Source organism: Entelurus aequoreus, linkage group LG07 (assembly GCF_033978785.1).
Source record: "Entelurus aequoreus isolate RoL-2023_Sb linkage group LG07, RoL_Eaeq_v1.1, whole genome shotgun sequence".
Lineage (NCBI taxonomy): Eukaryota > Metazoa > Chordata > Actinopteri > Syngnathiformes > Syngnathidae > Entelurus > Entelurus aequoreus.
Window position 1 is genome coordinate 28,963,953 of NC_084737.1, and position 18,843 is coordinate 28,982,795.

Consider the following 18,843-nt stretch of genomic DNA (forward strand, 5'->3'; position numbering starts at 1 on the left):
CATGACACAAACCTCCCTAATTGTTATAAATCACACTGTTTATATTAAACATCCTTCACTGATTCCAGTATTTGGCGAGCGCCGTTTTGTCCTACTAATTTTGGCGGTCCTTGAACTCACCGTATAGTTTGTTTACATAACTTTCTCCGACTTTCTAGGACGTGTTTTATGCCACTTCTTTTTCTGTCTCATTTTGTCCACCACACTTTTAACGTTGGGCATGAGTGCACAAAGGTGAGTTTTGTTGATGTTATTGACTTGTGTGGAGTGCTAACCGGGCATATTTGGTCACTGCATGACTGCAAGCTAATCGATGCTAACATGCTATTTAGGCTAGCGATATGTACATATTGCATCCTTATGCCTCATTTGTAGCTATATTTGAGGTCATTTAATTTCCTTTAAGTCCTCTTAATTAAATTTATATCTCATGACACATGTAATATGGCTTTTAATTTTTTGCGGCTCCAGACAGATTTGTTTTTGTATTTTTGGTCCAATATGGCTCTTTCAACATTTTGGGTTGCCGACCCCTGGTGTAGGTGTAGTAAAGCACTTTATAAATACAGACCATTTACCATTTCACCATTCGAATCGGAAGCTATCTTCGGCCTCTTTTGCACAAAGTCGTACAAGGACCGCACATATTTTTTGACAGACACAAAAAATCGCAACGCGGATGGACTGGACTTTTTTTTTTTACACAAACTCAAATCACAACACGGATTCCAATACAAATTTGCTAATAGTTTTGCTACAATAGTATTTCACCAGAGAGCACTGTCTCTCCAACTGTGGTATTGAAATGTAGAAAATTAGGATCAGAGCTCACATACATTGTCTTCTCTGTTTGTGAATCATATTTATATAGTACTTTAATCTAGAGACTCAAAGCGTTTTACGTAGTAAAACTCATTATCCTCACCTTTAAGATAGATTTTTGGGGGGACTGGGAGCATGTTGTGTCTTGCCCAAGGACACAACAGCAGTGACTAGCAGAGGTGGGACCAAGTCATTGCTTTGCAAGTCACAAGTAAGTCTCAAGTCTTTGCCCTCAAGTCTCGAGTCAAGTCCCGAGTCAAGACAGGCAAGTCCCGAGTCAAGTCCAAAGTCAAGACTGGAAAGTCTCAAGTCAAGTCACAAGTCCTGCATTTTGAGTTTCGAGTCCTTTCAAGTCCTTTTAACCACAGACTAATATTTTTACACAGATTGTGTATGCTTTTAAAACGCTGTATTTATTTATTAAAACAAGTGCATTTGAAATAGCAAGAAAAAAAATAGTACTGACATTGCAATTCATAATAGCACTATTAACCAGTCATTTTAATAGTTTAAACAATTTTAAACATTTAACTCATTCCTTTACAGAATAAACACATTTGCAAACACAAGTGCATCTGTACTTATTTGTACAAAAGTGTTAACATTGTATTTCCATGGCATATTGCATTGTAAATAAATAATAATGATAAATGGGTTGTACTTGTATAGCGCTTTTCTACCTTCAAGGTACACTCAAAGAAAATAATGAAGTCTTATAGAAAAAGACTTTCCCTAAAATGTTGGCGTTTGTTTGTGTGAATGTTCGTCCATTCATCCAGAAGGTCGCTTATGTTGGACCTCGGGGATGTTTTTTAAGGATAAAGAAGTGTGACGCAGTAATACAGTACAGTGTATGTATGAAAAAAACAACAAAAACATGACATTCTTCTCGACCTGTGAAGACATTGTGGTAAATACGAGGGGGAACGAACAGGTCAAAAGGAGATGGATCTGTTTTCCTTTTGGCTTCGCCCAACTGCCATCAAAAGAGTCATTTGGCACAATCAGAAAGTTTCCCTAACTCCTCAGAGTCACTGAGTCTCATCAGAGGTTTGTGTGTCTCCAGGGGTGTGACAGCAGTATGTGAGTCAGAGCTGCTCCCGGGGGCCACCAGCGCTGCGGCCCCCTGCAGGACGGCCACAATAGTAGCCCTCGGGGCAGATGCCATAGCTGGGATTCCCACCCGTAACCGGGACGCCTTCGCTCAGGGCACAGACACACTGGCAGCAGCCCCACAATCAATTCATCAATCTCTGAAGGCAGACATAACTGCAAAAGGCCACGGCAGTCACCCCCACAGCTCGCCTTGGAAGGGGATGACACTGCGATGACACCGTGGCAAAGTGCGGAAAACCACGAAGGATAAGATTTACCCAGACAAAAAATGTGCATACTCTAGTGCAGAGATTTTCAACCACTGTGCCGCGGCGTGAGATATTGTCTGGTGGGCCGTGGGAAATTATGCAACTTCACCTAATTGGTCCAAAAAATATTTTTTGAAAATCAATAATTATAATAATGTGCCGTTGTCTAGTGCCTGTGTAGTGTAGAGCTTGGCAGGGTAACCATGTAATACTCCATATCAGTAGGTGGCAGCAGGTAGTTCATTGCTTTGTAGAAGTCGGAACGCGTCAAGGATGGTTTGTCGTGATCTCAATATGCAGAGCACAGCGGGAGACAGCGCTCAGGTAAAAAGGTATGTAACGCTTAAACCAAAAATTGACAAAAGGCAAGTCCCGCTAGGAAAATTCACTGAAGCATAGGGATGGCTATGTAAAACAAAAGTTAAAGTGAACTGGCTACAAAGTCAACAAAAACAGAATGCTGGACGACAGCAAAAACTTATAGTGTGTGGAGCAAAAACGGCGTCCACAAAGTACATCCGTACATGACATGACAATCAACAACGTCCCCACAAAGAAGGATAGCGTACGCACAACTTCAATAGTCTTGATTGCGAAAACAAAGCAGGTGCGGGCAATAGCACTCAAAGGAAGGCGTGAAGCTGCTACAGGGGAACACCAACAAAACAGGAAGGGTCACCAAAATAACAGCGCAAGACAGGAACTAAAGCACTACACACAGGAAACAACAACAAACTCAAAATAAGGCACGACAACCTGGTGGAGTTTCATTTTTTTAACCTTTTCTGCTGGTGGTGTGCCTCCGTATTTTGTTTATGAAAAAAATGTGCCTTGGCTCAAAAAAGGTTGAAAAACACTGATCTAGTGCAGTGTTTTTCAACCACTGTACCCGGAGATACAGTCTGGTGTGCCGTGGGAGATTATGTGATTTCACCTATTTGGGGTAAAAATATTTTTTGCAAACAAGTAATTATAGTATGCAAATAATGTGCCGTTGTTGAGTGTCGGTGCTGTTTAGAGCTCGGCAGAGTAACCGTGTTATACTCTTCCATATCAGTAGGTGGCAGCCGGTAGCTAGATGTCGGGAACACATCGTGTGAGACTGCGAGGGTTTGTCGTCGTGTCTAATGCTTAAACCAAAAATAAACAAAAGGAGAGTGCTCCTAAGAAAAGGCATTGAAGGTAAGGGAAAGCTATGCAGAACGAAAGTAAAACCTAACTGGCTACAAAGTAAAGGAAAAACAGAATGCTGGACGACAGCAAAGACGGCGTCCACATGACATGAAAATCAACAATGTCCCCACAAAGAAGGATAGCAACAACTTAAATAGCCTTGATTGCTAAAACAAAGCAGGTGCGGGGAATAGCGCTCAAGGAAGACATGAAACTGCTACAGGAAAACACCAACAAAACAGGAAAAGCCACCACAATAGGAGCGCAAGACAAGAACTAAAACACTACACACAGGAAAACAGCAAAAAACTCAAAATAAGTCACGGCGTGATGTGACAGGTGGTGACAGTACACCTACTTTGAGACAAGAGCTATAGTGATGCATGCTTGGTAATGGTTTAAAGTCATATCCAACAATTGCGACAACGACTTTTTACTGCTGCTGAGTTTCATTTTTTAATGATTTCTGCTGGTGGTGTGCCTCCGGATTTTTTTAATGAAAAAAATGTGCCTTGGCTCAAAAAAGGTTGAAAAACACTGCACTAGTGCAGTAATTCTCAAAATGTGCTACACAGGCTCCAACTAGTTGTATGCCAAAGATTTGATTTTTTCTTTAAGTAGGGTTATTTTCCCACACAGTGTTATTGTTCAAACTACAGTGGCAAAAAATATTCAATATATAAATGTTTATTAAAACCTTGATTTTTATGAATACTTAGGCCTAGAACTCTACTATATTTTAATGTTGGTCCGTATGATGGTACTTGGAAAGCCAAGTGTTTTGTGAGGTGGTATTTGGTGAAAAAGGTTTGAGAAGCGCTGGTCGGGTGTGAGATCAGCTGATTTCGTAAATCCTATGTTATAAATCAGGGGTGTCAGACTCAAATACAGAGTGGGCCAAAATTTAAAACTGAACAAAGCCGCGGGCCAAGTTTGAACAAATTAACCTTTTAATAGGGACCCTAACAAGTTTTGCATTGAATATTGAACAAGCAAGGCTTATATAACTTTATACTGACATGCAAAATCGAGTTTCAATAATAATTATAATAATTAAAAAATATCAATGGCATATCAAATACAATTTTAAAAAAAATTGAATGCCTCTTTTCTATTTGCAGCCTTCTGAGGTAAATATCAACATTAACTTTTTCCACAGGCTAATACATTTGAAAATAAAATAACAATGAATAAAACAACCATTCAGGACTTTAAACTGCTCAGTTTGCAACACACTGATCTAATCTGATGTGCCCAAGCCAGATACCTGCCATCTTTTCTTGGATGCTAGTTCATTAATGTCAGGACTCAGGCTTAGAGCTGAGGCAACCTTCATTATCGAACGAAGGTGTTCATCAGTCATTATATCTCGTAGTCCGCCCGGACCACAGTCTTGGGGGCGTGCCTTAAAAGCACTGCCTTTAATGTCCTCTACGAGCTATCGTCACATCCGCTTTTCATCCATTCTAACATCGTTCAGACCCAGTCACAAGATATGTGCGGCTTCTGTACACACACACAAGTGAATGCAACGCACCGTAACACAACATAACACAACAGACCGAATACCCAGTATCCTTTGCAGCACTAACTCTTCCGGGATGCTACAAAATACACACCCGCTACCACCAAACCTCCCCCCCACACACACACACCTTGTAGCGTCCCGGAAGAGTTAGTGCTGCAAAGGGTTCTGGGTATTTGTTCTGTTGTGTTTATGTTGTGTTACGGTGCGGATGTTCTCCCAAAATGTGTTTGTCATTCTTGTTTGGTGTGGATTCACAGTGTGGCGTATATTTCCAACAGTGTTAAAGTTTTTTATTCGGCTGCCCTCAGTGTGACCTGTATCGCTGTTGATGAAGTATGCGTTGCATTCAATTGTGTGTCCGTGCAGAAGCTGCACATGTTATGTGACTGGGCCATCACTCGTTGGACTGGATGAAAAGCAGACGTGATGATTTTCGGGAGGGGTGCTGAAGTCTGGAAGACTCCCGGGACGGTTGGCAAGTATTAGAATTAGCGGTGAATGCGGTGTTACCGCGGCACCGCCGCAATATATAATCGGCGGGCCAGCTTTAGTGTTGATTTGATATCGCCTCAAGGGCCAAGTGAAATTACACGGCGGGCCAAATTTGGCCCGCGGGCCAGAGTTTGACACTCATGTTATAAATGATGACTTAAGGCAGGGGTCCCCAAACGCCGGCCCGCCAGCGTCCAAAATACGGCCCGCGGGAAGTCCCAAGTTTTTTGTTTTTTATTTTTATTGTTTTTTATCTGTCCTTTCTAATCCATTTTCTACCACTTGTTACTCTCTATGTCTCCTAGCTGCTCAGGCAAATCATATAGTCTAAAAATGCATTTTCCCATTGATAACGTAACATCATCGCGCTCGGAATATATATGTGTGTATATATATATATATATATATATATATATATATATATATATATATATATATATATATATATATATATATATATATATATATATATATATATATATATATATATATCAATCAATCAATCAATGTTTATTTATATATATATATATATATATAGCCCCGCCCCCAGCCAAATTTGTTTAACCCAATGCGGCCCCAGAGTCAAACATTTTGGGGACCCCTGACTTTTTTAATGATACTTTTTTAATTTAAAAAATATTACTCGGAAAATGACCGTGCAAGTTAGTAGGCCGCACTGTGACCTAGTGGTTAGCATGTCAGTCTCACAACTATAAGATTAAGGGTTCGAGTCTCTATTTTGGCATCTGTGCAGAGTTTGCATGTTCTCTCTGTGCATGTGCGTGACTTCATTGGGTATTCCCACTTCCTCCCGCGACCCTGAAACATGCATGTTAGGAGGTTCTAAGCTGTCCATATGTGGGTGCTTGTTTGTCTAAATGTGCCCTGTGATTGGCTGACAGCCCAGCCAGTCAGATGGGGTAGGCTCCAGCTCATCCTGATCCTTGAGGAAAATGAGTATAAAAAATGGATGGATTTGAGAATTTGAGAAGAAAATCCTGCAGCTTCCATCTTCAGACTTTGGCTCCTCCTGCTGGTTGAAATGGACTTTGACTTTAAATTCTAGCAGAAGCTTAAGCATGAGCAGGTAGTGTGTGAACATTTTATCAGGTGTATCCAAAGTGCAGCACGGGGGCCATTTTTCGGCCAGCACCTTGTTTCTTATTGGCTTCAACATAAACTCAAAATGAAATAATGTATTATTACTAAGACATAAAGTATCATGAGATGTAACACTAATTTAAATGATTTATTCAAGGATTCCATTGCCGTACGAGCACTCATGAGACACATGAGATGGCATGAAATTTGGTACCATCAGATTTAGCCCAATGAATACCACAAAAACGGCACTATGTATATTCTAATGTAAGTAGAATAGTACATAAATAGATAAGGTTATAAGTAGTATAGATTCATTGGAATACATTGAAAAATAGAAAAACAATGACAGCAAACCGAAGAAAAAAGAAAAGCCCAGTTTATTCACAAAATAGCCGCCCTGCATCCTTCAAGTCTGCTGTTTGCTGCCCTCTGTGGAATGTTGACTTATTAGCTTACAATGGCATAAAGTTGGACACTTTGGATACGCATGCACATCATTCAAACTCAGCTTGGAGCGACTCTATAAAATCATGTCTGAAGCCCAGAACACTCTACACATTTCCCCAGTTTTAGTTTAGAGATAAGGAAAGATTGGCCTGGCCCACTAGCATCCCTCTTTATGTTTGTGAACTTTATAGTCTATACATTTACAGTGATGTGATAATCAAACACTCTAGAAGTCTAGGATGAAAGAGTTTATAAGAGAATTGACAGAGTGTGTGTACCTTCAGTGGGCAGTGCCTCGTTAAAATCCAGCCGCTGTTGCTTAGGAGGTGAAGTGTGTCTCTCTTTACTAACTTCGTTGAAGCATGTTGCTTTTGTAGCTGTTTCAGCAGATTTGAATCGCTAGGATAGGATCTTTGATCCAAGACAACTTACATTTAACTAAAATGTTCTTTTCTTTGTGGTCGACAAAAGAAAAGTAGTGAGAATATCTCCATGTTAAGAAACACTTTAACATTTGACAACCAATTAATTATGCAAGGCTACTCGGTAAAGAATCTGGGTATTATCTTCGACCCAACGCTCTCATTTGAGTCACACATTAAGAGTGTTACAAAAACAGCCTTCTTTCTTCTCCGTAATATCGCTAAAATTTGGGCCTCCCTATGTCTAGCATTAAAAGATTACAGTTGGTACAAAATGCGGCTGCTAGACTTTTGACAAGAACAAGAAAGTTTGATCATATTACGCCTATACTGGCTCACCTGCACTGGCTTCCTGTGCACTTAAGATGCGACTTTAAGGTTTTACTACTTACGTATAAAATACTAAACGGTCTCGCTCCAGCCTATCTTGCTGATTGTGTTGTACCATATGTCCCGGCAAGAAATCTACGTTCTAAGAACTCCGGCTTATTAGTGATTCCAAGAGCCCAAAAACAGTCTGCGGGCTATAGAGCGTTTTCTATTTGGGCTCCAGTACTATGGAATGCCCTCCCGGTAACAGTTAGAGATGCTACCTCAGTAGAAGCATTTAAGTCCCATCTTAAAACTAATTTGTATACTCTAGCCTTTAAATAGACCCCCCTTTTAGACCAGTTGATCTGCCGCCTCTTTTCTGCTCTGCCCCCCTCTTCTGCGTGGAGAGGTTATTAGGTGACCACTGATGAGTTCAAAGTCAGGACCCAGGGTAGACCACTCATCTGTGCATTAGCTGGGGACGTCTCTGCGCTGCTGACTTGTCTCCACACAAGATAATCCACTGCTGACCCCACTATGGACTGGACCCTCACTAGATCCACTCGGCGTCAAGGTTTCGCATAAAATTCCGTTGGGTTTACTTTTTTTCTTGCCCTGATGTGGGATCTGAGCCGAGAATGTCGTTGTGGCTTGAGCAGCCCTTTGAGACACTTGTGATTAAGGGCTATATAAATAAACTATGTAAATTTGACCTTTTTTAACACCGATTTGGCCTGTTTTTAACAGTGATTTATACCTTAAGACTGATGTTCTCACCTCCAGAATGCTCTCCCTGCACTCCCTGAAGATGTAAATCTACCCAAATACTTTTTGTTCAAAACACAGGGGGGAACTTTTTTTATTAAATTGAAAAGTTCCTGTAAAAGTTTCTGCGGTGGAAAAGGGCCTAAACCATAAAGTGTGAATGTGTGAGTGAATGGGTGAATGTAAATTATGATATAAGGCGCTTTGGGTATAGTGTATGTGTAGTAAAGCACTTTATAAATACAGACCATTTACCATTTCACCATTCGAATCGGAAGCTAACTTCGGCCTCTTTTGCACAAAGTCGTACAAGGACCGCACATATTTTTTGACAGACACAAAAAATCGCAACGCGGATGGACTGGACTTTTTTTTACACAAACTCAAATCACAACACGGATGCCAATACAAATTTGCTAATAGTTTTGCTACAATAGTATTTCACCAGAGAGCACTGTCTCTCCAACTGTGGTATTGAAATGTAGAAAATTAGGATCAGAGCTCACATACATTGTCTTCTCTGTTTGTGAATCATATTTATATAGTACTTTAATCTAGAGACTCAAAGCGTTTTACGTAGTGAAACTCATTATCCTCACCTTTAAGATAGATTTTTGGGGGGACTGGGAGCATGTTGTGTCTTGCCCAAGGACACAACAGCAGTGACTAGCAGAGGTGGGACCAAGTCATTGCTTTGCAAGTCACAAGTAAGTCTCAAGTCTTTGCCCTCAAGTCTCGAGTCAAGTCCCGAGTCAAGACAGGCAAGTCCCGAGTCAAGTCCAAAGTCAAGACTGGAAAGTCTCAAGTCAAGTCACAAGTCCTGCATTTTGAGTTTCGAGTCCTTTCAAGTCCTTTTAACCACAGACTAATATTTTTACACAGATTGTGTATGCTTTTAAAACGCTGTATTTATTTATTAAAACAAGTGCATTTGAAATAGCAAGAAAAAAAATAGTACTGACATTGCAATTCATAATTGCACTATTAACCAGTCATTTTAATAGATTAAACAATTTTAAACATTTAACTCATTCCTTTACAGAATAAACACATTTGCAAACACAAGTGCAACTGTACTTATTTGTACAAAAGTGTTAACATTGTATTTCCATGGCATATTGCATTGTAAATAAATAATAATGATAAATGGGTTGTACTTGTATAGCGCTTTTCTACCTTCAAGGTACTCAAAGCGCTTTGACAGTATTTCCACATTTACCCATTCACACACACATTCACACACTGATGGCGGGAGCTGCCATGCAAGGCGCTAACCAGCAGCCATCAGAGGCAAAGGGTGAAGTGTCTTGCCCAAGGACACAACGGACGTGATTAGGAAGGTAGAAGGTGGGAATTGAACCCCAGTAACCAGCAACACTCCGATTGCTGGCACAGCCACTCTACCAACTTCGCCACGCCAGCAGTTTCTATTCTGTTCTTACCTTATCTCATTGATCTCATCTCATATTGTATGTGTGTTTATGTGTGCGTACACATGAAAAACATAACAAATACATGAACATAACAATGAACAGAGTTGTACTTTTTAGATGTCAGGGCCCTATGCAATATGTACACATATTCTTAAAATAGTATACATTTTAACTGACCTGTATTTGACTGTTTTTCTTTTTGTAGGTGGCTAAAATACGCGGTGCTGCTGACCGCCGGCTTACGTTATGTTACTGTGTGTGATACATTGACTAACGTAACGTTATGTGTAGGTACCTCATGCAACCCTGCTTAAAAAAATCACTTGATAAAAAGTATGAATAAGGTATCAAACTGCAGTGGACGCAACATATTGCCGTGTTTGCAATGACGTTATAACCATAGACATCTTATAAGTAGACGCAGTATTAGTTGCTGTGACGCGAGCAATTTGCATCTTGAAGTGGTGATGAGGAGCCGGCGAGCAGCCTAAACTGACAGTTGACAGGTAGAAAACAAAGATGGTGTTCAGCGTTTTCCTGCTCAAATGAGCGGACTGTTGAAAATAGGAATCGGGGGATTACTTTTCACAAGTAAGATTTAACATTAATGTACTATTGGTTGTATTTTATGGAAATAACATTAACACAGAGTTGAGAAGGAGCAAAGATCTTCAATATTTGTATGTGAAAATCACAAATAAATCTTCTGGGGGAGGATGACGCCCCTACAGGGGTTTGGTTTACAAACTTTCCGCCCCACCTAAAACAAAATTCACCAGCCGCCACTGATTATGGTGCATTCTCATTTTAGGCAAAATATAAGACAATACTTTCTTACCAGTATAATTGTAACCAGGAATAAGTCTTCAAGTAACAATATTCAAATACTAACATTGTTGGGTAAGACAGCATTTGGTTTTATTCTGAATTCAGTGAAACAGATTGGTGGTTTTAGCTGATATAAAGACTTTCAGGTGTTTATATATGTTCAAGTATTTGGCAGACGCTTTTATCCAAAGCGAAATACATACAAAATACATATATAATAATAATAATAATAATAATAAAACCTTACAATTTCAATAGGGTCCTTTGTCCCTGTACAAAGGACTCCCTGTGGGAGTCCTTTATACAGGGTACTAGTGGACCCTAACAATCACTGTACACATTATCATTTAAGGGAAGAATGTAATACAAAATATCAATACAAAGTGTCAAGACAGAATAAACTCTCTGCTGCTGCAGCAACAGAGATACGGTCTATAAGATATATAGATATCTAATGTATTCATACATTGTTTGTGTAGGATATACGCATGTATATATAACGTAATCATATTGTTTCTTCAACTTAAAAATAGCTGACCGTTTTTTTCCCCCTTCTCTGGGCTTATATTCCCAGTTTTGATCTCGGACGTCTGGTCACTTATAGCATATAAGAATATTATATTACTGTTAAGCAAACTATGAATAATAAAACATGTGTCCTTTATCATAGCTACACGTATGACAAAAAAGCGCGTGAAAATGAGTGGTATTCAGTGAGGTAAAATGAATTAAATGCGCTGACAGTTCATTGCTCCTGCCAAATGAATTGCACTGAGTGGAGCGGATCACCACTCCAAGATGGCGGCCCCGCGTCTCGTCTGCGCCAGTAGGCAGGAGCCCTCGATGCTGCATCTACTTATAAGATGTCTATGGTTATAACGTTAGCAGTGAGTTTACAGCCTCACTGATTTAACTACACAGCAAATAAAAGTAATGTTACTTAGCCAATAAACGTTATCTTACATTCAAAACTTACCCTTCTTTGTGCAACTTCAAATTTCGAACGAAGTTGGAAGTTGTTGCGTCTCCGTCTGTAATATTCGAACTGCGTAATTTGCATACGGCAATTCGTTTTTTGTTGACCAAGTCGTAGTTTTTATACCTGAACGAAACCAACTTTGGTATAAATCTTTCTCACTGGCGCGTTGTTTGACAACTCTTGTTCATTGGTTGTCCTGCAACTTGATTGGCTGAATGCTGTGTGATGAAAACAATGTAGATCTAATTTGATTGGCTGTTGTACTGAGAGCGCACACGCTAACACGCAGCACACACACTGATAGACAGACAAGTACAAAATGAAAGATACGGAGCGCTCCCAAATAACTTTTTAAGCTTTAGGTTTTGGGGAAAGAGCAAGTCATGTCAAGTCAAAAGGCTCAAGTCCAAGTGAAGTCACAAGTCATTGATGTTAAAGTCTAAGTCGAGTACTTGCAAGTCTCTTTACATTTTGTCAAGTCGAGTCTAAAGTCATCAGATTCATGACTCGAGTCTGACTCGAGTCCAAGTCATGTGACTCGAGTCCACACCTCTGATGACTAGGATGGCCGAATTGAACCTGGAACCCTCGTGTTGCTGGCTGGCAGCTCTACCCACTGAGCCACGCCGCCCACAGTTTTGAACCTGAGGTAGGAGGACTTGTGTTTTTTTGTAAGAAATTGTAAATATTCTGTCCATCTGTGTTTGTCTTGTAGTTGTTTCACACAATGGTTTAAAAATGTGTTACCCCTAAGAAATATAAAGGAAAGCTTGAATTTCAACTTAGACAAGTGTCATGATTCTCATTATTATTATGGTTATTAGGTATGGATAGATAAATAACCTTTTTATTGTCTGTAATAAAGCAGAAATTCATCTTCGACAGGCTCCAAGACAAACTTACAGGACAGAACAATGAGAGATGCGAAATAAAACCATGAAACAGAGACCAAATGTAGGAGATATTCAGTAGTAGCCTGCTCAGTGGCCTTGTGGTTAGAGTGTCCGCCCTGAGACTGGAAGGTCTTGAGTTCAAACCCCAGCCGAGTCATACCAAAGACTATAAGAATGGGACCCATTACCTCCCTGCTTGGCACTCAGCATCAAGGATTGGAATTGGGGGTTAAATCACCAAATGATTCCCGAACGCGACCACCGCTGCTGCTCACTGCGCTCCTCACCTCCCAGAGGATTAACATGGGGATGGGTCAAATGCAGAGGGTAATTTTACCACACCTAGTGTGTGTGTTAGTCAGTGGTCCCCAACCACCGGGCCGCGGCCCGGTACCGGTCCGTGGATCGATTGGTACCGGGCCGCACAAGAAATAAAATAAAATAAAAAATGTTTTTTATTTTTTTATTTATTTTTTATTTATTTATTAAATCAACATAAAAAACACAAGATACACTTACAATTAGTGCACCAACCCAAAACCTCCCTCCCCCATTTACACTCATTCACACAAAAGCGTTGTTTATTTCTGTTATTAATATTTCTGGTTCCTACATTATATATCAATATAGATCAATACAGTCTGCAGGGATACAGTCCGTAAGCACACATGATTGTATTTTATGACAAAAATAAATAATAATTTTTACCGTACACCCCCACCCCCCCGGTCCGTGGGACAAATTTTCAAGCGTTGACTGGTCCGCAGTGGGGGGGGGGGGGGGGGGTTGATGTGTGGGGGGCAGGGTTGGGGGGGGGGGGGGCGGGGTTTGGTGGTAGCGGGGGTGTATAATGTAGCCCGGAAGAGTTAGGGATACATGGGATTCTGGGTAATTGTTCTGTTGTGTTTATGTTGTGTTACAGTGCGGATGTTCTCCCGAAATGTGTTTGTCATTCTTGTTTGGTGTGGGTTCAGAGTGTGGCGGATATTAGTAAGAGTGTTAAAGTTGTTTATATCGCCACCGTTAGTGTAACCTGTATGGCTGTGGAACAAGTATGCCTTGCTGTCACATACGTGTGCAAGCAGAAGCTGCATACAACATGTACCTGGACTGGCATGCTGATACTGTTGGCTGTAAAGGGCGCTAAATGCTGTGTCATCACAGTATCCCCTTATTATAGTTGACAGGGTGTAAATCGGAGAAAAATTGCCCCAGAAGTTTACAGGGAGAGGCACAGAAATCCGGAAGTCTCCTGGGAGAGTCAGCAAGTATGCAATTGAGCCGCATCAGAGAGGTCAAAGAGCTGCATGTGGCTACGGCGCCGCGGGTTGCCGACCCCTGCTCTAAGCGGAGGCTCCCTCACCTGTCCCCGATTGGCACTCAGGACACACCTGTAGGCTGCTGCTTCTTATGCCTTTTTGCGCTCTTCCTTGCTGCACTATTTTTGGGATTGAATACATTTTACCTGCACTTCTTCTGCCGTCCCTGCACCCTGGGGTTAACTAGACTAAAGGGAAAAGTGTGACTACTAACCCCACACTTCCCTATTGGAAGAAAATGCCAGACAAACAACAGTCAGCAATCAAACGTCCGTCAGGGACAATGAGGCTCTGCATGAGTCACAGTTAGTCAGAACAAGTTCCATTAGTGAGTTGTCCCAACGTCGTGTCGAGGAATCTCGACTACTTTGAGGCTGTGTTCACAAATTAAGCCTGTTTTGGGGGAGCAGAGAAGTGGCTTGACCGTGTGACAATGTGAGCATTGTGGCCGGCTGCTCCATGCGCATCAAAGAGGTGATTAAGCGGGCAGAAGGGGGACAATACTGCTTTTTACAGCGCCAACAGTGCAGCCACTCTCTGCAGTGCAGCGCTGCTGGACATACACATGAAACACATCTGTGCATTTAAGAGTTGTGTAATGTTCACGATGATGCAAACACCCTATCTTTAAATATCATGCTTACGAATAACTCTAAATACACGCTGTTAAGTGTCACGGGCTGTGTTTGACATTTTCCATGTTATTACGTAGTGAAATGTACGTTCATTTATTCCGCAGTTAATGCAAATCCAGCTCCACAGCTGTGACCTCTGTTGGTGGAATCAATGGATAAATTGAAAAAAAAGACGGACCGGGTCGCGATTGGTGGGAAAATATGTCTCCTGGCCAATCAGACTGTTTCGTCTGGGAGGGAAGTTCCTGCTCAAAATAAACTGCCACTTGTTGGCTGTTTTCATCCATTGGCGCGTTTCTCTGGTGTTGTTTGGCTGTGAGAAAGGATGACTTCTACTCCTTGTTGTTGGTGATTGCAGCAGAGACAGAGTGAAAAAAGGGTTTGGCACAACTTGTGGAGGACCACCTGGACTTTATGTGACATGGTGACATTCTAGTGAACAGATTGAATGCCAACATGAAGCAGTGGTTAGTCATTTTAGTGTCTCTGACATTGTCCTGGAGTTTGCATGCAACGTTATCACAAACACATGAAGGTAAGTGATTTGTATTTGTTTTTTTTCCTCTTTAATGTTCTTCACCTGCACGTTTTGTAGTCTCATTGAGAACCATTAAGTATTTAATAAGCCCATTAATGCAGCTTTAAAGCCAAGTCTTTATAAACTGCTGGTGATGAATGCCCTTTGTGTAAAGTGGATGTATTCCTTAGAACAACTGATGGACCTATTTAATATGCACTATAAAAATACTTTTACTACAGTTTCCTTCTTATTGAAGATGCACATTGGAAAAATAGTTTAGTGACACTTCTTTATTCAGCAATAATCAATGCAAGGTTTGTAATACCCAACAGTGACCTTCTCTATATTCTCAATGTGGTGGTTTGGTCCCTAAATATATACATGATCGATGAGCGCATTTGATTATTTTCATCATGTCGGCAAACCTGTTGATTTAGTGTCTGTCGTGATCAAATCAAATCAAATCAAAACTTTCCATATGCAGGCATGATGCAACACTAAGTACTTTACACCAATTTAAAAGGACCAAAAAAAGAGCATACACTCACACATTCATGCACGCACACACATCATCATGTACAATAACAAAACAAAGCATTGCAAAAATTAGGATCATCTAGAAAATAATGAAAATAAATATATTAAAAAATATATATATAAATAATAAATGAATAGATAAAAACATACAAAAAACACTAAATGATAGTAAGAATAATTGTAGTAATAAATAAAATAGGAAATAACAGGATATAACTGAAAATGTGGCACTTTAAATAGGGATGGAGCAGGACTATTCCAACCTGTTTTGAGCAATGCAATTATCTTTTAGCACAAATGCTGCTTGTTAAGCAATGATTTTCTGTCTGTGTCCTCTTCCGTTCATGATATTTCCCTTCTCACTGCCAGAAGAGACGGCACACATCAGCCATTGTCTTTTGGTATGATCTCAGTCGCTCATCTCAGACACGCACACACACACACACGCACGCGCACACACTCACACACACACACATACACACACAGAAGTACTGTCACTGCACTGAGACACACTGTCCACATTTATAGCTTCATCACAATAAGAACGTTGTGTGAGAGAAGCCTTTACTCCTCGACCCTAAGCCCGTTATTCCGTCAGCCCCCGAGGCCTAGACTGCTCCGTGTGTCAGGGTGATGATGATGGACTACGAGACTGTTTTTTTCATATTGTTCAACCAACACGTGCAACTCACACTACACAGTAATGCTATGTCAGCAATAACAGCACATCTGCATACAGGGGTGTAGCACCAAATTCTGGGCCCCCATACACAAGACTCTTAAAGGGCCCGCTCCGATCCCACCATAAACCCGGGCCATACACACACACTGGATATGTTCACATGCAATCAAACAAATTATTGCATGAAATTGTTGAAACCAGCTTTTTAAACAATGTATCATAAAACAGTACCCACAAATTATATATAAAGTGGCCATAATATGAATTTCAATAATCATATACCCCAGGGATGTCAAACAAGCCCGCGAACAGGTTCAATCCAGATGAGTTTGGTAAGTGTAAAATTGTAAAATCGTGTAAAATTGAGCTGTATTTTTAAATGAAAGAAACTGCTGTTCTAAATGTGTCCACTGAATGTCGCAATAGCAATTCTGTTAGGCAAGAAAATAGTTTTTCCCGGGACGAGCAAGTATACCAAGCAAGAGGTACACGGTAAAGCGGCGCTGTGACTCCTCCCCCTCAACCTAACGTAAAACAAACAGGAGTAAAACAAACATTTGGTAACCCTACTTTAAAATGCTGCATGAGACACTGCACATTGATATAGTTCTATTAAAATGGTGGTCTTTTGAGCAAATTTCAAGAAAGTGAACAGTGGAAATGACAAATTAGGTAGTTGATACATAAAGAGTTTTGATTTACGTTTTATTTTGTTTTTTGTTCAATCCTAGATGGGCTGTAACTTAAAGTATAATTGCTTTGTAGATACACTGAGATTAAGTCTAAATTCATTGTGTTCTTCATAGTGTTTTTTATACTACACCACTTTTTTCCTCAGAATTTTCAACTAACTTGAAGTGTTTTGCCAAGAGGATTATTTGTGATATGTACATTTTCAGAATGTGCTTGTTCTATTTTGGGCCGAAGTAAAACAAATTAAACAATGAGAAGTTGTCGTAGTTGTATTTTTAAGTTATTATGCCATGATTTTACCTTTCCGGCCCACGTGGTAATAGATTTACCTGTGCTAAAATGAGTTTGACACTCCTGATATAACCTCATTATTCATTTAAATATGATTATAAATCTGTCAAGTTTTCCTTTACTTCAGAGTGTAAAGTAGAAATTATCTGATACACAAAGGATAATCGTCAGTGGACAATACCAATCTCAATAATACATCATTATTATGATTATATCATCATTAATGCATCTCCTGGGGTTTAAGACTCCCCTGTCTTTAAAACCTAGTGACACATCTTTAATCAAGGGTCCTTGAATGTACCACAGTTATGGGAAATGAGATAAAAAAGTGAAACTTGTACATAACTTTCTCCCATATGCTGCCACAGATAGATTTTTTATATTATTTGATTCGAGCTAACTTATTATTGAACTTTCACGGCCATACTAATTTTAGATTAACATTTATGATGTAATTTCTTTAACTTACATATTTAAAATCTTTCAACTTTACAAAAGCCCAGGGCCCCGGTGTGTTTCGGGCCCCGGTATAATATCCCCAATTACACACACACCACACTTTTTTGCCCCTGCATGCATACATTGTTTTATGATTATATTTATGGCCATTGGTTGTCTCATGTTTCGCATACTGTAGCATAGCAGTATAGCATAGCAATATAGTATAGCAATATAGCGTAGCAGTATAGCATAGCAATATAGCATAGCAGTATAGCATAGCAATATAGCATAGCAATATAGTATAGCAATATAGCGTAGCAGTATAGCATAGCAATATAGCGTAGCAGCATAGCATAGCAATATAGCATAGCAATATAGCATAGCAATGTAGCATAGCGGATCATTAGTGGCACACTTTTGGGGAAGCAAGGGGCCTTGCTCAAGGGCACCCAAGCTATGATTAGGGATGGGTACCTTTCACATTTGATCCGATACAGTCCCTGGGAATCGATGCAAGTATTATATAGTACCTATAGTACCTAATTCCAAGACGTTAGGCAGTAGTGTATAAACAACAGTCTGTTGCTTTAGCCAGGAAGTGGTGTTTGCCTTAAGCTAAGTCTAATCTTTTGTTGCACCCTAAAAGGTCTTTATACTGTAAGCATTGTACTTTTGACACACTTGCTGTTTAATTTTAATGTGCATCTTAGTTGTAGTTTTTACTACCAAATTTGGAATTTTACATTTGAAATTGCAATGCAAAATCGCTAATACTAATTGTAGCATGTATATAGCATTGAGTTAGCGTATTTTAAAAAGTGGAGCCTTACTGTACCTTAATGCTTTCTAGCAGGCATACTTGCTTTGTTGCCATTGAACATTACAACATAATCTAGAGGCAGTCTGGTTGAGTCTGCTGTGAGTACTTGACTGCTTGTTTCCCTACCAAGTATGTGGAATTAAATTATGTAATGGATTAAGTAAACAAAATCAAACAGTGTACTTAAATGATCCAATTTAAGAAACTGTTACAAAGCACAAAGAAGAATAACCAAGATAAACATTCTGAATTGACTGATAATCTTATTCATCTCAGTAAATTAAATACAATTTATTTCAATATTCATTATTTATTAATTTGTTGTTTTATGTTGTTATTTATG

General features: G+C 39.9%; 1 protein-coding gene across 2 annotated transcripts in view; it reads left to right on the top strand.

Annotated features, from left to right (window-relative positions):
* Positions 1 to 18,843, top strand: part of LOC133653631 (receptor tyrosine-protein kinase erbB-3-like) — a 45,561-nt gene continuing 26,718 nt past the window's right edge. The window contains exon 1 of one of the 2 annotated variants that reach the window (XM_062053130.1): positions 1 to 234. Coding sequence is in view for 1 of the 2 variants with exons in the window: in XM_062053129.1 (XP_061909113.1) it covers positions 14,973 to 15,051 (79 nt within the window). In the remaining variant the exon portion in view is untranslated. Of the gene's footprint in view, positions 235 to 14,837; positions 15,052 to 18,843 lie in introns of those variants that run through there. The other variant, XM_062053129.1, reaches the window with a different exon arrangement.